The 20433-nt window shown below is 48.5% G+C and overlaps 7 protein-coding genes across 7 annotated transcripts; all 7 read right to left on the reverse strand.

Moving 5' to 3' along the window:
- Positions 1–320: 320 nt before the first annotated feature.
- On the reverse strand, positions 321–1544 carry FVEG_00293 (hypothetical protein; the record flags this gene model as incomplete). The annotated part of the gene is made up of 2 exons (XM_018886731.1): positions 321–760; positions 818–1544. The coding sequence occupies 2 exons, from the start codon at positions 1542–1544 to the stop codon at positions 321–323; spliced, it is 1167 nt and encodes a 388-aa protein (XP_018742344.1).
- A 1230-nt stretch (positions 1545–2774) lies between these two features.
- FVEG_00292 (hypothetical protein) lies at positions 2775–3958 on the reverse strand (the record flags this gene model as incomplete). Its single annotated transcript, XM_018886730.1, has 3 exons — positions 2775–3154; positions 3208–3723; positions 3778–3958. The coding sequence occupies 3 exons, from the start codon at positions 3956–3958 to the stop codon at positions 2775–2777; spliced, it is 1077 nt and encodes a 358-aa protein (XP_018742343.1).
- Positions 3959–6979: 3021 nt separating this feature from the next.
- FVEG_00291 (sialidase-1) lies at positions 6980–10153 on the reverse strand (the record flags this gene model as incomplete). The annotated part of the gene is made up of 1 exon (XM_018886729.1): positions 6980–10153. The coding sequence occupies one exon, from the start codon at positions 10151–10153 to the stop codon at positions 6980–6982; it is 3174 nt and encodes a 1057-aa protein (XP_018742342.1).
- Positions 10154–12217: 2064 nt separating this feature from the next.
- Positions 12218–12415, reverse strand: FVEG_14629 (hypothetical protein; the record flags this gene model as incomplete). Its single annotated transcript, XM_018903561.1, has 1 exon — positions 12218–12415. One exon carries the CDS (start codon positions 12413–12415, stop codon positions 12218–12220), a length of 198 nt encoding a protein of 65 aa, XP_018742341.1.
- Positions 12416–12532: 117 nt separating this feature from the next.
- On the reverse strand, positions 12533–13099 carry FVEG_14628 (hypothetical protein; the record flags this gene model as incomplete). Its single annotated transcript, XM_018903560.1, has 1 exon — positions 12533–13099. One exon carries the CDS (start codon positions 13097–13099, stop codon positions 12533–12535), a length of 567 nt encoding a protein of 188 aa, XP_018742340.1.
- A 488-nt stretch (positions 13100–13587) lies between these two features.
- FVEG_14627 (hypothetical protein) lies at positions 13588–17419 on the reverse strand. The gene is made up of 4 exons (XM_018903559.1): positions 16817–17419; positions 16135–16764; positions 13701–16084; positions 13588–13644 (listed from the first exon to the last, which is right to left on the reverse strand). The coding sequence occupies exons 1-3, from the start codon at positions 16970–16972 to the stop codon at positions 13949–13951; spliced, it is 2922 nt and encodes a 973-aa protein (XP_018742339.1). The 5' UTR covers positions 16973–17419; the 3' UTR covers positions 13588–13644; positions 13701–13948.
- Positions 17420–18831: 1412 nt separating this feature from the next.
- FVEG_00289 (hypothetical protein) lies at positions 18832–20349 on the reverse strand. Its single transcript, XM_018886728.1, has one exon. The coding sequence runs from the start codon at positions 19992–19994 to the stop codon at positions 19038–19040; it is 957 nt and encodes a 318-aa protein (XP_018742338.1). The 5' UTR covers positions 19995–20349; the 3' UTR covers positions 18832–19037.
- Between the last annotated feature and the right edge of the window lie 84 nt (positions 20350–20433).

Genomic DNA, 20433 nt, shown 5'->3' on the forward strand with positions numbered 1-20433 from the left:
GCTTGTGATTTAAGACAAATCTGAGGTCACCTAACTTATGTAATCAGGGGAAGTTTTCATAAAATGTCCTGAGTTCAACCTTTACTTAGGAACAAGAAGTCCGAATGCAGTCCAATGTCATAAAGCCTTTAGAAAACAGCCAAGCCTGAGGAAATGTGAATGAAAAAGTTACATGACAAATACATAGAGGAAAGCCAGCAAACTTTGGCTCCAATCCCTAGGTCCAGGCACCACTCAACTCAGCTTCTTGCAATCTTTCATATTCGCAAACGAATAGATCTCCTACAAACCAGTTTGCAGCACAAATAAAGCCCAACTTTCTAGTCATTCTCCTTCTGACGCAGACCCCAGCCTTGAATGCGTGAAGGGCGGAAAGCCTTGATGTCGTTGGTTACCCCCTTCATCAGTTTCTGCATCCGCCCCTGGATAGTGCACATGCATCGTCGATGAAATACGTCGAGTTCTCCAGAGCTACTGATACCGGAGTTGTCGTATTTCGGCTGCAATGGCTTGGGTCGGGGGAACCCATCGACCAAGGCTCGCACCGTGACGATGTTGTATCCGTCGTAAGGAGGCTCGAGGGGAAGATACAGGTCCTCCCATCTGAATCTCTCTCTCATCAACATTCCAAGCAACGTGGATGAACAGTCGGAGAGGCCCAAACCGGGGCATTCATTCTCCGTGCGGAGGGTTTCTTGGAGTATGTCGAGTCCTTCCAAGATCCGTCCGATAAGCTCCGTTCTTTTGTCATTCAGGATATCTAAAACATAGTATTAGCATATCATATTGAGCTTGAGTGCGCCTGAAATATGCTTACCCATGACTCCACCAACAGGGAGGTCCTTCAAATCGAATTCCGAAGGTCCTTGGCCGTACCTCAAGACCCGGCGGGCCACGGCAGTGAAAAGAACATCGCTCTCAAAGACCCACGCGACATAGAGCAGTAGCAATGAGCTTTTGGAGTACCCATCGATGTTTTCCTGCGTAACAGACTGTTGAGAGAGCCACAAGTTGCTGATGAGCTCCATGCTTTCGTAACATTGGTAGTAGTCGACGATGGTGGCAATACGAGCCAGGAGAACGAGGTTGACATCCTTGGGGATGTGTCGAAAACGCCCGTGCATCGCATCAAGAACGATGGCAAGCGCCTTAGCGTCCCAGTCAGAAGTCGCAAGTTGGCGGGGGCTATCCCGAGAAGAAGATGACAAAGAGGCTTCGGCCCATGAGCCTCGAAACATGGCCCTGAAAACCTTCGAGCCCAATGTGAGGTGCTTTGAAGATACTCTCATGCGTACAACGTCTGGGGTCTCTTCTACAAAGTCCAAATCGCCATAATCGTCGACAAATGTTGGAGTATCAAAGTTATCAAAGACCGCGTATCGTCCTTGGAGTACCGAGTTGTTCAAGTCGGTGGTGGGCGAGCCGTTTGCGGTATCTAGTTCTCCTGGCAAGACTCTTTCGGGGATGATATCCTGGGTATTTGGCTCGTTGAGAACGAGTTCGATGTCGCCATCAGGATCTATCACGTATGAAACGGACTTCATGATTATGCCCGGGGCGCGGGGCGAAGAAACGAAATTGAGGAAGTTGAAGGGCGGAAAAAGAGATAAAGAAGGAGAGACTGAATGGGGAGAAGAGAGGAAACTTGATGAAGAGTAAAGGGAGAACTCGGAAATGTCTGCGGTTCAGCACAGCCTGTCACTGACAACTCGGACCGCTCACAGGCTGACACAACAAGTTCAAGTGGGCCAGAAAAGAAGAACAAGAAAACACATGCTCGATAAACCTTTAATGAAAGAAACAGATAGCCGTGCTATGCCCATCAAATTTTGTAATGAAGGCATTCCAATGACAGCCATGTTGTCCAGTCGTAATGACGAACTGATTATTGATACAAAGGAGGCAGTCGGCTATGTACATCTTATGACATATCATGGAATAAAGATGCTCAATAGAAGCCAGGGGTAAACATTATAAAACTCTTCTGAATTACAGCCTAGTTTTGGGAAAAAGAGGTCTGAAGGTAGACCAGGATCATGGAGTACGAAGCAAGAAAAATAGGAGTAAAATAGTTTACATAATTGATACATAAGTTTCACCTAAGCCATTACATTTTATACTCTTATTCTAGAAGATATGCTATGCATGCATTCTCCGTTTGCATCCTATAGTACCTCCCGAAGAAAGTAACTCAGGATATTGTCAGATAACCAGCCAAACATCGAACTCTAACCATAACCAACTTTAGTCCTTGAAGTCGCCCGGGCGCATACGGTAAAGCTCCACTTCGACCTTCTCAACCACCGGTGTCATTCTTCCTCTGATGCTGCAAGGGTAGGTTCTGCCATCGTTAGGGAATGAGGTTGATGTCTAAGGAAACCAATGATCTACCTAGGTAAGACTTTGCAATACAGTTGCCGTCCTTTTCTTGAGTTTTTATATTGGAGGATTAGTAGTTATGTTGGATGAAAGCAAACATGGATAAGAACTTACAGCTTGCTTGTGATGAAAGAAGAGAATGGAGGAGCATGTAGAGTCTAGACACTCAGAGAACCACTCGGTGTTTTACACTTGGCTGAAGTCACCAGTGAATGCAGGATGAGAAATTCGGTGCATCTGAGAGCAGATTCTATACTTCATACATACAGGACTCATACTCGGGCTTTCGTTTTACCAAGACCTCTGATCGCAGTTCATCCTTCCGTGTACCTTTCCTCTAGCCCACCAAAGATATCCATGCGTGCGTCACTAATTGCCAGAGAACTAAGAACTTCTCAGACCTTCTTGGCTTGGAAATCGGCGAGTTTGATCTTCTTGATATCTTCCCTGATCTTATCGAATGTCGGTTTCATGAGAGCTTTGACACTGCAATTCTGAGAATGAACTAGACACTTTTCCTTGGGGTCTTTCCATTCAGGCGAAGGAAAGCTGTTCAAAAGGTCCATCACGCGAGCGACAGAGACTCCTCTGTGTGCGTAGTCCCAATTTCCGAGTTCCTTTTGCATGTCGTGCTTATCACCATGAAGAGTCCCAAGCATCATGTTCCTGCATTCGCGGCCACACCCAATACGGTTATTCAGCAGGTCCTTGCGCAGCTCTTCGAGTCTCCGATATATAGACGGCAAAAGAGGTTCCCTGATCTGATCGAGCTTTCCTAAAGTGAAAGTTAGGAATATCTAGGCAAGCTATCCATATAGCCTCACTTACCAAAGATCACAGCGATGGGGAGGTCCTGGGTATCAACATGCTCTAAGCCTTCACCGTGCTCCACCACCAATCGAGCCATTGAAGAGAACGGACTGTCCCAAGAGAAAACCCAACAAATAGTCAGAAACATGATGGAATGCTTGCCGTATTCTTTGGAGAAGATTTTATTTCGTGCCCACAACTCTGCTGCAAGAGTCACAGATTCAGCACATTCGTAATAGTGGACAATGACAGCAACGTCGGTAATGAACTTGAGGGTGACAACTCGCGGGATGTCATTATTGCGGCCATGAATAATGTTAAGTACAGTGGCAAAGGCGTGTACGTCCCAGTCAGTTGCTGAGACCTCACGGATCATGGGTACCGCAGGAGTCTGGCCCAAACCCTCCGAAGAAGTCGTTTCCTCATAGGGTACCGACTCTTTCCAGGGGCCTTTGAGCATTGTCCGAAACACGGGAGAGACAGCTGTTAGATTATGCGAAGAAACTCGAAACCGATACTCAGCAGCCGTTTTGTCTGTGCTGTGGCATTAGCTTTTACGTTGTTTAAGGACACAAGCTTCCTCCTCACCTTTAAGTGCTGGTAATTGCCAAGAAGACAAGACCACAGCCCTTTGATGTGGGATGTATTTAGATGGATTGGTCCCATATTTGCGAAGTTTGACAATAGGAACAACGGATACGGTGTTAGGGTTCCGGAGGGCGATGTAGACGTCCCCATCGGGGACTATGTCGTGGGTGACGACCGACATGATGGTTTCACGTTGCCGAGTTTGTGGATGAGGAAGAGAAAGGAAGCCCACGAGGAAGAAAAGACGTTGAATTTAAGTAGTCAACAGAAGAGCAGAGAAAGCTTTCCGAAGTTAAGGCGGCTCCCGTCTGAGAGAGTGTGTGTGTCAGGTGTCAGGGCGGAATTCTACATCTGCCCGACACTGTCAAAGCAGATGCGCCAAAGATAAGGGATACTTTATCTGGAGAGGAACGACTGGATCAAGAACAACTAGGCACTACCTCACCGCAAGTCTCCAACGTATACTACCAAACTCAAGCAAGATGCTCATATTATCAGGACTGAAAGTAGGTCAACTCAATATCCTCAATCTCCCCTTCCACTCTCTTGATGACCGTCCTCAGCCTTGCATATACAGTACAGTTCTGATCATGGTTCGGATCAGGACACGCCGCTTTCATCCGAGGAAAGTCATCCAGTACTTCCATTACTCTCCGTATACTGAGCCCAGTATACGGTTCCTCAGCCATGAGAAAGTTAAGTTTTGCTTCCCCCGTATCAACGCACCAAGTGTCATAGCGGTGCACTGTTCATACCTAGCTTCTGGACAGCCATGTTCAGTAGAGAGGGTCTGTTCCAGGCTTTCGAGGGCTGTGAAAACTTTCTTTATCAGAGCTATTCTCATGCCGTCGATTTTATCTAGCAATTATTAGTCAGGCGAGCATAGTTGCGTATGCTATGGAAACCTGGACTTCTGTCAAGGGAAGATCGTGCAAGATAACCGTATTAGTTTGAGAGGGCCAATTGTGCAAAATGCGAAGACTCCTTTCTCCAGGAAAACACCCAGGAATTAAACATCCACAAGAAGAAATTGCTGTTGAAACAAGACACTGCGGCTTCTTCTAACGTGGAGAGCCAGAACGAGGATAAGAGTTGCACTGCTTCAGCGCATTCAAGATGGTGGACGACGGCAGCAACCTGCGTTAGGAACTCAAAGTTGACATTCCGGGGCACTTGTGCGTTTCGGCCGTGGATCACGTTTAACACGGTAGCCAAAGCCTTTGCATCCCAGCCTGTGAGGTATATCTCGTGATGCAAGAGAAAGATGGTGGCTGGAAACGCGCATTCGGATCTGGACTTCCTTGTCATTCCACTGGGGGGTGCTTGTCCCAAAGAACAAGGTGTTTAGATCCCTCATCTTGACCGAGAAGTCATCCTATTCCTCTCCCTCTCCACCCTTCTTCACTTTCACGGGTGCTTGTGCAGGTGGGCGAATTGGTATGGCCGTTGTTAGTAAGGAGCTGGTGCGTTGGGTATCTGGGTCTTGGAGAACGATCTCAATCGCGCCTTGAGGGTCGATCTCGTACGTTACGGACCTCATCACGAACGGTAGAGAAAGAGATTAATTGGGCGAAAATTGAGATGAAGAGATAAGGGGAAAGATGCATGTTGATTCATTGAGTTATTCCCGAGACTTGGCCCCTCTTCGAATCCGGCCAATGGGCTGTCTTTTTTCTTTACTTCAGCTTGGACCGAATATGATGCTATCTTCACTTACGAAGGTTCATATGTTCCACAGCTTAAGCACATTGCTTCTAGACATATATTTGCTATATGACAGCTTAGACCTTGGGTTGATAGAGATGTACCTAATTGTGGTATTGGCTTCATGAATGTTGTGAGGATGATACGAGATACAGTGACCAACACGGAAAGTATGATTTATCCTTTGTTGTAACTATTAGGATTTCCCAGTTTTTTAAAAGAGGCTTTTTATTTACTGGCCTCGGACCGAATTCGATAACATAAACCTTGCTTTCATCCTCAGGATTCTCGTAGGTACCTCGGCGAAAGGACAATGTAAGTCTGGAGGAACAAGCTTTACGTACGCCAAAAAAAAACCCCATTTATTAAGGACTTCACCCCCCTAATCCCTAATCTTGGATCGTCTTTCTCTCTTCTTCATTATCAACACTTCCATCACAAGAAACATCACCATCGCCGCCTTCATCACATCTGTTGCTTCACCTTCAGTCTGTCAACCCACCGTTGCCCACCAACTAACTGACGGCTTACAACCATCCCAGAGAAACTACCTAGACTACCAACTCATCTTCGCCCACCAATATGGGTGCGCCATCATCCAACGACCTGTCTCAGAAGCCCCTGCGTCCTGTCACTCAGGTCCAGTCCACGCCTGATTATATGGAGAGGACCACGTATCAGGAACGCCAGATCTTGAAGTCCATGATGGAGCAACCCAGAGCACAACAGAGTGCTTCAATACTTACTTGGCCCGAGTTCATGGCAGAATTGCTCAACGTTCGTCGAAAAATCTTATCGATGGCATATGTGATACTAAATTGCCCAAAAAGGTACTGCAACCCGATATTAAGAGCCGATTATAGGTATCGAAAACACGAATAACTTCTACCTTCTACGTTGCCCGCTCTCAGCTTCTGGGGTTCCCATTCGCTGTCACCGGCCTTGAGTCCTCCTTTCCTTGCAAGTAGTTAAGGGCCGTGGCTTAGAGCTTATAGCTACTGAACAGAAGTTAATAACGTCACCTAAATTCTACAATAGTTGCGCTTTGCTGGCCATTACAATTTAGTTGATATAGTGTAGGATATCTCGTGACATATTGGTCATCGGGTGACGAAGAGAAGGTGCCTGACCCTTGGGGTGATGCTTCCTACACAACGCTTGAACTCTGAATCCTTCTATGATTTGTAAGATAGGAAAGATATTTTAATTCCCATCATTTACTCGGCTCTGTCGATGACATTGTGCAAAATCAAGCTACAATATGGATCAATCTGTCAAATAGCATAAAATATATCCTTCCGAATCGCTAACATCCCAAATCCTTCCCGGATACCCCCAAAGTTCAGCATAGCCCCAAACAAAAGCGCTGACGTCCTCCTTGACCGATTCTATGTTCTTGCGCATTTTCCCCCTGACGGTACACGGGTACGGAAGAGAAAATATGATAGAACTTTGTGTTAAAATTGATCATACGAAATCTATACTAATAAAACACCGCCTACGAACCAGTCACCTTGATCGTAGAAGCCACACTCGGCACTCCATTCTTATCCATGACAAACAACATCCAATATCCCGGCAGCGCAACACCAGGATCACTAGGCACCTGGAACGAATACGAATTCTTCCCCACGTTAGCCAACGTCAACGGAATACGCCGTTGGTCGGTGTTAACAGTGTGCGTAGCCGTTCCGTACCGCACCAGCGATGCCTGCACGATAGCTCCCCCCGTATGAACAGTGACTGTTCCTCCAACCTTGACAGAAGATACGGACACGGAAGTAATCTTGGGGCGTGTGGCCAACTTGCCCTTTGCGTCGTAGAGATAGGGGGGAGTGTAGAGTTGAGCGTCAAAGTGGTTGGTGTCACATCCGCCGCAGAGACCACCGCCGCCGTTGAAGACTCGTCCGTCGGGGAGGAGGAGGGCGATACTGTGATATACCCTCACGATGTTGTTGGGCTTCATGAGCTCAAAGCCGTCTTTTTCGGGATAGTACATCTCCGGTTGCAGCTGGGGCGTTGAGTCTTCAAACGGGATGGCGTATTGCTGACCGCCCGTGATGAAGACGTTGCCGTTGGGTAGAACAACAGAACTGTGGAAGACACGAGGGAAGAAGAGACCCTCACTGGCGTAAGCAACAGAAGCGTTTGTACCAGGGTTTCCGACAGTGATGATGTGGGCATCGGTAGTAGCATCCGAGTCTTGATAATTCGGAGTTCCACCATGAGTCAAGATCTTGCCCTTGACGGCGTCAAACATGATGGCGTTGCCGCACATGGCATCAGGCGCAACACCACGATCAGAGGCCCTCTGCCCCGCAGTCTTGACATCACCATTCTTCTTCTCAGTGTAGTACCAGTTCATGTTCTTACTCGGCCCAGCCTGGAACACAGTACCGCTCTTCCAACCAAACAGCCAAGCGTGGTTATCAGAGCGGAACAAGCCCTGCGCATCATCCGTGAGCATCTTCTGGACATCAGCTTTATTAAGCAACGTCCAGGTCTTCTTCTTCGGGTCGTACACCTCGCCGTTCTTGAAGGACGAGCCGCCGCTCCATGATCCTCCGATGGTAAAGACCTTGCCTGTGGATGTCGTGGCGGAGGATTGATACCCGCGTGCGACTTGCATGTTGGGCCCGGATACCCACGCTTGCTGCACGGGATCGAAGAGGCTTGTGCGCTCAGCGTTGTTGCCGCCCGTGACGACGAGTTGGCCGTTTCCGTCAAGGGAAATGCCGGGGCAGAACATGTCATGGTTTGTCTCTGTGACTTGACGCTCTGCGACTTGGCCTGTTGCTGGGTCCCATGTTGAAGTGAGAGTTAGACCACCAGGGCCACCGGACATGGTATCTCGAGCCCAGGATGACCAGACGAGGACTTTGCCTGTGTTGGGATCAACGGTTCCGGCAACAGGGATGATGGGGAAGTTGATGGTGGGACCCCAAGCGCCCTGGGATGCTTGAGGGGGGATGTAGTCGTTTGCTTGGAAGACATTGAGTTCTGCAATGCTTGTCCAAGGATTCGCATTTGCTTCAGTGAGAGCAACAAGCTTCACAAAGCGGGCAGGCTGCGTATCGAAATTGGCATACTTGACAGTCCAGTCACTGTACCAATTCCCATACGCCACAGGCGAACCCCAAGTCTTTCCGTCCTTGCTCAAGAAAACCTGATGCTGTGCAATATAGCCATTCTGCGAGCCATCCTGTCTCGGCAACATAGAAATACCATTAACATTGTAGCTCTTCTTCATATCAACAGTGATACTATGCGGAGGCGCAGGCTCACTGCCCTCCCACTGTGTATGCCACATAGTATCACTGCTCCCATCGATAGCATTCTTGCAGTCATCCCCCTCGTGCACGCTATCACACGTCACTGACCACTTTTTGCGGTCGATCGCGGCGCTGTTGAAGGGCGCGGCTGCACGGAGACTCAGTACGTTTTCTTTTGCATCTCTCTTGAGCAGGGGGGAGGAGGAAAGGGGACGGACCTTTTTTGTGTCGAGTTGGGGACGAGGCTTCACGCGTGAGCTGAACTTGTTGTTGAGGGTGCTGGCTTTGGGGGGGATGGCTTGGATGTAGCCCTTGTTGAGCTTGGGGACGTCGAAGGACGAGTTGTAGCCGGGGCCGTTTTTGCCGCCGCCTTTGGTGCTATCTGCATCAAAGGTCTTGCCGGATTGATGGGTGATAAAAGATTTCTTGGAGGCCTTGGACTTGGACTTCTTTGATCCCTTCTTGGAGTTGGTCTTGGAGTCCTCAGTCTTGCCAGCATCATCATGGCCAGTGTGCTTGCCAGAGCTTCCCTTCTTGGAGGCTGCAGTAGCAGTTGGTGATGCCGATGATCGAGTCTTGGAGTCATCAACTCTGGTGCGAGACTTGGTAGCATCATCATCACCATGATGTCTACCATCGTCTTTGCCCTTCCCCTTTCCTTTTCCCTTGCCTTTACCCTTGTCATCACCCGTGGGCGAGCTCGTAGGGGCTGCAGTGCTTGTAGCAGTAACAGAAACCGAGTCAGTTGCACTGCTAGAAGATGTCTTTGGTGAATCCTCAGGCTTCTTGCGAGACTTTGTATCATCATCATCGCCGTTGTGCCGTCCCTTGTCATCTTTGCTCTTGTTCTTATCCTTTCCCTTTTGCTTGTGGCCACCAGAGCTAGAGTCATCGTCTCCCCCATGTCTGGATACACTAGCAGCATCTTTTGACTTTGGCTTGGCCTTGGGAGCAACTTCTGGCTTGTCGACAGGAACTGGGCCAAAGCGGACATAAGTCGGTTGCATGAATGGCTCGGCATATACCACTTGTTGAATATCATCTGAGGAGTCTGAAGGTGTGTCATCAGATGAACCTGATGGAGAAGCGTCAGATGGCTCCGTGGGCGTATAATCAGAGTCATCGGGAGACTCATCAGAGCCATAAGTCTGATCAATTCGCTCAACTCTTCGCGACAAAGCAGAAGCTGGAAATCCACTCTTTGGCTTTGCATTCCCAAAAACAGGGAGCACGGAATTCAAATTCGTCTTTGATAAACCAGCCGCAGGCTTTGAAGTATCCGTTGTGTCATCTGAATCAGGTCGGGGAAGTGCATAGCCACCCTTGGGGGCTGAGAAGACAGGCAACACCACAGCATCAGCGACGCCCAGGGATAGCGTCAAGACATAAACAACCTTCATTTTGGGTGATGTTTCGGGTAACAAAGGAGTGAATGAGTTTGTGACAGTGACTTGTCTAGGTGGGAATTTCGTCAAGGAGGGGCAACAAAGAGCAGGACGAGAGAACTTACCACGACATTGCCAAAACATTTTATAAATGAAGCCTCACGTACGAGTACAACGTGTATTAGTGAAGCTATACTAAATGCAGGGACGTATAGAACCGTCGGGACCTTGCAGGAGGCTAAACCTTGCTAAGAACGTGGTGGTTCCAGGAACCCGGAGGAATGTTGGTGTCTCCGTTCTCACGGCCTGGACCCTTGCATATCATTCCTATTACAGACCGGCTTAAACCATGATCGGCAAGGGTCTCGGGCGAGGAAAGCTTAATTATATGCTTGGGACCCCATGTTATTTAATTGTTTTAGGTTTATCCATGCTCTCGGTCTCGTCTTCATAGGTCTACCCGAATACTTCAACGCTTTTTGTATAGTTTACTGTCTAGAGCTTCTAGACGCCAGGTCGGCCGACGGGCTTTATTACTCAAGATTGAACTGGTCTTAGTTGCATTCTTGAGTATTGGGCTTGACAGTTGGAATGAGGTGGACTGCTCTGTCGTGAAGGATCCAAACCGCCGGTAAAGTGATTTTCACAAGTATTCCGCCTCTTCTATACTGTTTTATCCAACGATGATCGTTTCCAAGAACCATTATTGTTTTATTCCCATATTAGTATGCAGTTCCAACGGTGATACCGAATAACTGGTATGGTCAACGATGGCTTCATCCTATAGAAGTTCTTAGTGTTGGGGGAATAGGTGGAAAGCTTGAATGCCGCCTGCCGAATGCGCATAACTTTGTCTAACAATCCTGTTTTCGTCTCATATTGGTATCTCTAAGTCTATGATTCTCTTTCAACTATTGGGTGCTCAAGATCCCAGTTGTTCTGCTGAATCACAAGGGCATGCGACCATCACTTCTCTCCCATCCAAAACCACAGCTCCGTGCTCTTAGTCAGAGCTCGAGCTCTGTTCAAGGAATAAACTCAACTAAAAGCAGTTCATCGCTTAGCAGATTCGCTAGCGGCTCCTTCTAAGTGGACAACATCGTCGAACGAAGGCATTAGACAATACTAGACCCCAAAACAGGTGATAGGTTCACCTTTAGCCCCGGGACTAGCTATCAGCTAACTAGTATGCTTTCACTATCTTGACAGCTTCTATTCCCAATCCGAAAGACTAAGCGTCCGAGCGTTGGCAAGACCAACACTGGGCTTGATACCAAGCTGCTGGTTTGGGACCTACGGGATATAACACAACTAGAACACACGCGCGCTCCGTGGAAACCGCTCTAGGGAAAGGGGACGTGCATAAGAGTTTGTTAGCCATGAGGCACTCTGAAGCTTGATCAGAAGGAGCAGGAGATGCTGTTGAGAGTCATGCTGAGGGCTCAGCTTTTCTTCAACGAATCGTTAAAGCCACTGGGTGACTCTTGGCAGTCCTCGTTGAATAGCCTCACTTACATGAAGCCATAAAAGAGTCAATACAAAAGAATAGCACTCCAAGCTTCGGTACGTTTCTTCAGATGCTAACACCGAAGGTTTATCCTGTCATTGTCCTCTCGGCTACTCCAAAGCAGAGGTCGAGTATGATCATGGCCCTGGATGTGAAGCCCCAAACTTCCATCCATAACTTAAGACAGTTGTCCTTCCAAGTCTTTCTAGGGATGTTAACGTGTTGAGTCTTCTCTAATCCCTGTTTTATCTATGCTACGTCGGCTGGGACTTCTAGGTCAGATCCTTTCAGCTGACTCGCTATCAACCTTGGCATAAGGCTGTAAGCCGCAAACTTCCACGCCATCATCGTCCTTCTGGTCACTGAAAGTAACTACACCCCACTTCAAATGACTAAGTTGGTATGCATCTTGATATATGGAACACATTCGGAGTTCATTAAACCCCGAAGCTAACATAGATCTCTCCACAAGCCTATCTTGCCAAGAGTCTTCAAACTCCACCAACAGTCAGCCCCATACCATATTCTAGCAGTCTCGGATACTGCATATCCTTTCATGACTCTCCCGGAGTCTAGTCGATGCCATCAATGCACTCACAAATCTCCTCTTCCGTATCCTCCCACCCACTCTCATTCTCATCCTCATCCTCATTCTCGTTCTCCCACTTCTCATTGCCAGAAACCTCCAACCCCTGTTCTCTCATGATATCTTTCACCTGTATAGCCGCCATCTTGCACTCATCATCAACTTCATACCTGTACCCATACATATCCATGAACCCCTTGGCATCACCCCACACTTGATTCACAAAACCGTTCTGGGCGAAGGAAAAGCCCCGGCCGCACTTTAACGCTTCACAGAATCTCGTGTGAGTGTCAAAGTGATCCTAGAACGGGTTCTTCAGCCACTGCGCGCGGTGCTTTCCTCTCAAAATCGTGGCAATTTTACGAGTTCTGAGACTCCCAGCATCCGCGGGGTTTTTCTTGTCAAGACGAATTCTAGCCCTCTCGACATCGACGTCGAAAGTTATGCCCTCGTTCTTGAGCCACTGTAACTCTCCCTCCGACCAGGGCTTTTTCCCAATATTAACAGAAAGGATACGAGTTGACCTGAACCTCTCGAAGCGGCATCTCTCGTCGGTTGGCCACTTGGCCTGTATGTCGTGTTTGAAGTATGGTAAGTCGAGTCTGATGCGTGAGGGGAATGCCGATCTCTCCTTTAGCTCTCGACCCGATGGAGGGCCCCATATTCTGACTTTGATCTGCTGCATGGTGTTCCTGTGATTTCGGAAGTGTGCGACCTGGAATCCCTTATTGTCGCGTATCTCCCCTTCACACTTAACACTACCGGGGCCAACTCTGGCCACGTAGCCATCCTGTGAGATATTTCCGCCGATGACATTGCAGATGTAATTTGGCGCAAATATGACATTCTTTAGTACAAGCTCGCTCATATTCTTGTTGCCTTTTGTGTTGGGTCTTTTGTTGGGGGAGCGCCTGGTCTTGAGTATGACGGTACCGACACCATGAGCCCAAGTGTAGTGCTCCGGGTTAAGTTCCAATCCATGGTTTGTAAACTTTTCTGCGTTTCTCCATGGCTCATCCCGTGTATAAGACGATGCTGCTGAAAGCTAAGTAATCATCCTCAAACCATTCCCTGTCCCTGGCGATGCTAGAATTAACGATTAGTAGCTACTTACTCTATTCCTTACTGGATCACACTTACTGAACATTTGACTCCGTGAGTATACCCAGGAGGAACAGATTTTAACATTTGCATGTGTTGACTTCCGATGGCATGACTGGAAACATTTGATGCGTTGATAATAGTCCATATTGATTGGTGCGATGAGTAAATTTGTGAGATGAATGAGGAGAAAGTCGGAAAGTTCAACATGGAGAATGAATCAAATCAGCCACAGACGCAACAGAACTTCAAGAACTCGAGACTTTGAAAGAGTGCAATGCTTGCCGATCATGGCGCTAAAGCACAACATCACTATGAGACAAGTTAGTTATGTCATAGCACAAGCAAAAGCAGGAGGTATGACGCGCATGTAAATATTCTAAAACAAGTTTATTTAAGGCCAAATAAGCCATGGTCGATCAATATATAATAATGTCAAATATACAACATTTCAACTCCTCAAGCGCCAGAGGGTATCAGCTTGCCATGCCACGCCATGCTCTTGGGCGCCAGACCACAATACATATATATCATGTCCATCCAAATCGCTCGCTATATATGCAGATGTTCCAAAATTGCGTATGCAAACGTATAAATGTCATGTAGATCTTTTGCATCATTTACTTGAAGGATCACCACCTTTCAGTAGTCCAACCTGTCTGTCATGTTCACTTCGGAGCTGCTTTTCGCCAGTCGGCACAAGGGTCTTCTCTTCAAGGCCCGCGTCAAACGCGGGATCGCCGGCGCGGAATTTTTCGCGAATGCCTTCTATACCTGTCGGGCCTATTGGTAACGGTGACTCGGCAGCTCGGATGGCGTCTTCTGGCCAAAGAATCCTGTTTGCTTCCTCAACTGTGAGAGGAGGTTCGTCGATTGTGGTTATAGGTGGTGGTGCCGTGGTCGGAGGCGGTGGTGGGTCAAATACGGCCTGCCGAGGGGTCGTCGGAGATCCGATGCCAGTGGATCTTGACGTGGGTGTCCCGGTCCGGGCCCGTGGTGTCCGTGCGGGGCTATCCGTGATCCGCGCAGGGTCTGACGATCCCTGGTAATCACGGCCCCTGATGGTTGTGCTTGTAGTAGCAGCTGATCGAGTCACTGAAGTTGAATAAAGGCTATCACTGTCCGAGTCGGAGTCTGTGTAGTCTCCTTCTGTTTCAACAACGCTGTGAAGAGTGATGCCGTCTGCAGTATCCGCTGGCGTGCGCTTCAACACTTCCGATTCATCTCTAAGAACCTTCTCTTCGTTGGTGGTAGGACCGATTGGTATGTGTCTGCGAGTCGCTGTTCGTTTGCGATCCATGCGGAGAATGTTTCTCATTAGATACAGTTCATGCTTCTTGTAGGTCTCATAGTATGCGCGGTTGATCATGGCTGCTGTGTGAAGATCGTCGATTTCGTCTAGTTGACATAAGATACGAAGGCGAACAATCTCGGGGAACTCGGTAGCAACGCTGTAGTTCGGGTCGGGTGCAGCCATTCGATCAAGGCCTTTGTTGAGCTGGGTTTGAGGTTCTCGTTCTCTGTGCTTCGAGAGTCCCCAACCGTGGCTCTTCCCACTGATGTCAAATAGTGTCAGGCCAAGCACGCTATTATAAATATCACTGATAGCAGAGCGAAACATGGGCCCAGGATCACACACCCCTCGATGGACTGGTGTTGGCGGCGTAGGAATCCTTCTCAAGGCATCCACGATCTGCGCCAAACTCTTCGACTGTGGCTGTGTCCTCGGTAAATGAGACAAAACATCTGGCGCCATGATATGAGGCAGGAGGTTCATCTCATTGTAAAGTAGCATCAGCCATCCGAGGTTCGTGGCGTCACACCAATGGCTGCCCTTGGGACATCTTGGTGTACTCGTCAGCATCGTCGGTGGTAAACTGTCCGAGGAAAAGCTGGCTCTTGTATCTAATGAAAGCTCTTCCGAGCCTTCCAACGTATTGTGTGTTGGTTCCCGCATGTATTCTCGGATAGTACTGACGCAACATTCGTGAATTTGTGCCATCTTCGCGCAACGAACTGCCCATATTTTATCCCTGATTTTCTGTGGCCAGGGTTTAGCTAATAGCTCTTTCTCATCCACAAGGTTCAGAATCGTAGTCTTCGACATGCGGGAAAATAGTCGACGGAGTCCAAATGCGTAGCTGATGACCAAGAGCCCATCAGGCATGTCATCAGCACCCTTGTGCATCCATTGTGGCAGCCATCGATGTTCAACGATGAGTTCCAGAGGTGAAGTACTCTTGTATCGCATGCAACACTCGGCGATAGCAACGAACTGCTCGAACTCGATTTCTCGTGGAACCATTTCGTTATGCATGTGTGCTGCGTGTAATAGAATCTCCAGAGAACCCAGGTGGTTCAACTCAACCTGCGGCATGCGGTAAAGCTTGGCTTCGGAGCCATCCTTACAGAAATATTTTGTTGGGGGTAACGGGAGCAGTGTCGATATATCGTCATCGTCGTAAAGGTGAAGACTGCTGGAGTGCCCTGAAAACATGCGCGCAAAGATAGGTGACGTCTCAGCGAGCATGTAAGACGAGACACGAAAACGTAGTGCTGGATCGCTGTGGTTACATCCAGGCGCATTGTTGGCGAACTCTAGTATAGCATCGCCGCGCTGCGAGATTGCAAACTCTTTGATGGTCCGGTCAGGTGAGATGCCAGACTCTCCTGTTTGCAAAAGCTGTCGAATCTCGTTCAACTCCTGCTTGATTCTCTCGTAATCGTAAAAGCGCATTTCATATTTTGGAAACTACAATTTGTCAGCTGTTGTCTCTTGCATATCTAACCAGGACCACACACGAATTGGGGATCTGCCGACATGACCCGGGTTACACTGGCATTGCGCATTCGCTGCACAGCCTCCTTTCGAAAACGCTTATTCGTGAACAGGGCTTCCACTTGTTCCGGCGTTGCATCGCGCTCGTTGTTCTTGTAGGTCTCAATTAGACTCGTCCGGCAGGCATCGGCAAGGGACTCGAGGTAGTTCTTCCAGTCGCGCACAGAGGTCAGCCAGGCATCAGTGTGGTGTATACTCTTTCCAACACTTCCAGAGACAACCTCGGCTAGACTTCTCCCACTGAAGGAACTCCTTGTATCGTAGATCTGGCTAGGACTTTGCGGAGATTCTACGGTTGAGTCACGGCGGGGCAGGTCGCCGCCATTACGAGAACCGCGACCGAGTTCTTCTGTGAGAATATGTCGACATAGCGTAGCACATTGTTCCTTGTATTTGGTGAAATCTTTGTAGGCTGAGTCGACATGGTTGGGCGTAGTAGGAAAGTTGCGAGGCATCCGTTGAAGAATGGTCTGGAGTTGTCGGATTTGGGTTTCTTGGCTTTCTAAAGAATTCGTGGTGTGGCTATCTGGAGATCTGAGATGAAGGTCGAGGTCGGAGGTACTAGTTTCGGGGGCATGTTGACTGATTATCTTCTATACCACTTGGTCAGTATGAGCCCTCTGATCATGAACTTGACCAGCATACCCCTCGTCTCGGGATCTTGTCGATCAATGACTTGGTCCATTGTCGGCCGCCTCTGGGTGGAGGGCCATCGCTAGATGTTCTTGAGACCATGTCGACCCTCATGGAAAAATTAGATTGTTTGTCGCCGGTTGGGACGGAGTTTCGGAGGGAGCGCATCAGGCCGCGATGAGGAGCGCAGCGTCAATGCCAACGCCTGACCACAGCATTGTAGTCACAGCGTGGCAAAGAGGTGCCTCGCCGGAGGGTAACGTATGTGAGGACTGTAACGTATTCGAGATGCGGATCAGGTCTCTAGCTGTTTCGTGTATGTAGAGTCGAAGGCGTTACTGGATCGTCCGTACGGCCGGGGTTGTCGGATCTTTGGTGCGACGTTGGTGGAGGGTTCCAGACGGCTGGAACTGGTATTGCCACGTTCGAACCAAACTCCTCTGGGAAGATCAGGCGCGCGAAGGTGTTCTAACGAGTCAAGTGAGGATTGTAGCTGTCGACCGTAAAAGCGAGACCTCGAGACTCGGTGATTTAGATCGTTAGTTATTGTCGTCCTCTTGAGATCAGAGTCAATGCAAGGTCGAGATCGGGACCCGGGAAGTCATTGACAGAAAGTGGAGGACGCTTGGGTCTTAAAAGGTGGGTTGGGACTCTCCCTCAGCCTCTGGCTCTTCTGGGGGTTCTGACGAAGCTGGGGTTGAAAACTGGGGCAATTACAACTTGGCGTCTGGGCCTCTATTAGCGGGCGCCCATAAACTCTTAGTTTCTCTTGTGCAACTGTGATGAAGAGAGGGGGTCGTAAAAACTAATGCGAGTCTATGAGAAGACGGTGAGAGGAAACGAATGTTGATTTAATTCGGAGAAGAACTGCTTCATAGGATTGGGACAGTACGGACCGTTCCGATAGAGGCAGATGAATAGAGTTGAGCAACTGTAAGAGGCGCCAGATGAAAGTATCCATGATACAGTACTTGCCTACAGAAATTACACTGTCAATCACTGATGCAATCAGCATGACATTTATGGGAATGCAATGCCTGCTTGTTCAGTGGATCTCTATCCCCAGCAAGTTCGTTGCTGCATCTGGCGCAAAGAGGTAAGATGCATTGCGGGGGAGGAGTCTCAACTCACTCAATCTTATCGCGGTATAGGACTCATCAAGGACTCATCAGTGGACTATGAGATGGACCATCTCCTAGGTATATCACGGAATGAGCTGCTTTGAATACCTTTTCAAGACCACTGGCTTATCTCTTTCTATTTCCAAACTTGTTTTGACCAACTTCTAAGGCTCCCTTTTACAACAGCATGTGATGTCAAGGTCCACTGCATCGTACATAGCCCACGGCAAGGGACTTGTCAATCATACTGCTCAAAGTCTCCATCATAGAGCAATCACAAGCCCGTATTATCGATGAATACGATATTCCCTATTTGGATTCTATATCGGCATTATTCTTCTCGGTGTAAGCTTTTCAGCAGAGCAGGCATCAAAAGCTGCATGCATGAAACATGTGCGTACAGTACATGCGTCGTATTCCAGGCAACGTTCAACGGTCAGAACCATCGATAGGCGTTGAAAGCATAACAAGCCATTCTATAACTGCCTCATTTTATGCGATGATATCATTTCTGTAGCATAATATGCCCGGTTTCTATTGTTGGGGCTAGGCTTCCCTCAGAAGACTTTGGAAAATGATGTCAAAATAAAGTCAGCAAAGAGTCTTCTAAACTTAGGCTCAATTTACCTAAATCTTTTTATCACTTAGGATAAAAGTCCTAAGCTTTCTGGCCTGCCCCTGGCTGGCTACAACATAGCAAGTTCGTCTTTGCGCACCTCGCATGGCGATGAGACAAGCCGCAGCCAATGCGTTCATTCAGAAGACATATTTCATCTCTCGGAACCCGAAAATGAAAATCTGTCAGCAAATGACTTGTTCCTCAGCTCCTTGAAGCTGCTGCCGATTCTACGTGGAGTCAAAAGTGGGCAAAGCTGTGGTCAAAGGATAATGGACTTTTCATCGACACTGGGTAATATCGAATTGAAGCATTCGATCTCACTTTCTACACTGACTCAATATCATGCCACTATTCATAATTTCCATATTGTTTTCAAACTAAGAATTCTTATGAAGAATTGCTATTCATCGACGGTAAAGCAGTCAATTGATGTCATTGCCGTTCATAAAATCTCATTATCGTCCTCCTCACCCTATACTCACTCACCCCCTCCTCAAGCCTTCTCACCAAACACAAAAACAACTCTATCCCTCCCCTTATCACCCCAACCCTCTTCAACATCCTCAATCCTATACTTCTTCAACCCCTCATCTCCCAAACCCACAAGAACCTTCAACATGCCCTCCGTCTCAACCCCCAACTCCCTCGGATCCCATGCTCCCGGCCCCGAGCCCCGCACCGTGACATCTCTCCTCCTCAGCCCCATAGCCGAAATATCGCCCATATCACCCGCCATTGACCCAATGTTGATCCACGTAATAGGGTTCTTAGCACTAGCTGTGCTGGGACTCAACAGGAACGCATTGGGCCACGGTCCGTAGAGGAAGTCGAGAACAATGTCTGCGTCTGCTGCGGCGGAGAAGTCTGTAGCGTTGGGTTCTTGAAGAACAACGCTGGCGTCGAGATCGAGCTTTGACAGCGCGTCTTTGTTGCGAGCAGCGCCCACGACGGTTGTAGCACCGAGGTGACGAGCTACCTTGATAGCAATCTTTCCACTGGCGCTGGTGACGCCGTTGATGAAGACCTTGTAAGGTTTGCCCTCCTTGCCAGTCCAATCAACACGCTTCCGCAGCGCCATCCAGCTCGCCATGACGGGGTTGACCATAGCAGCTGCGACAACAGGGTCTACGCCCTCGGGAAGCTCAACGATGTTGTGAACGGGCGCATTGACGATCTCGGCGTAACTGCCCTGCTTTGTACCAAGCAGAGAAAAGTAGACTTTCTTGCCGGTTGAGACATTGATGCCTACGCCATCGACGCCAGGAACGTGGGGGAGTTCAGTAGCAGTGTAGTGTTTTCCCGCTGCGCGTGTGCGGACGAGTTGGTGAAGACCTGCAGCGAGGACTTTGATCTCTGTCTCGTTGTCGTGGACTGGAGCTGCGGGAGGGGGAACTTTGATGGACTTGGGAGGTTGGCCCCATTCTGTGACTTCAGCTGAAAGCATGCTCATCTTGATAGTGTATCCGTGAATGTGTTAGACTCTTTTATTATGAGAGTAGAGTGAGATATGAGAACAAGTGTGAGAAACACAATGACCTTGAAGTGGAATCATACCGACGTCTTTATACTTCAACTTACACACCGGATCTATCAAACGGCAACTAACGGAACAATGTGTCAGCGCTATTTCAGCCTCTCAAAGACAACCATGGCCCTTAGTAATGAAACCCCTCTATTGCTAAGCTCGCGGGAGTCAACCAAAATTACCGCGCGAGAAGCTGCAGAATATTGGATAATACATCATGTAATCGTGCTTTGCGTCTCAGGTTGACGGAACCTCGGCATCGTTCCCACCGATTTTGGGCGTTTGTACGGAACGAAAAGGGCGAGAAATCGTGGAGCAGCCCGAGTTATTATCTGATCCGGAGATCACCACCGCGGACCTCCGA

This window comes from Fusarium verticillioides, chromosome 1 (assembly GCF_000149555.1).
Source record: "Fusarium verticillioides 7600 chromosome 1, whole genome shotgun sequence".
Classification (NCBI taxonomy): domain Eukaryota; kingdom Fungi; phylum Ascomycota; class Sordariomycetes; order Hypocreales; family Nectriaceae; genus Fusarium; species Fusarium verticillioides.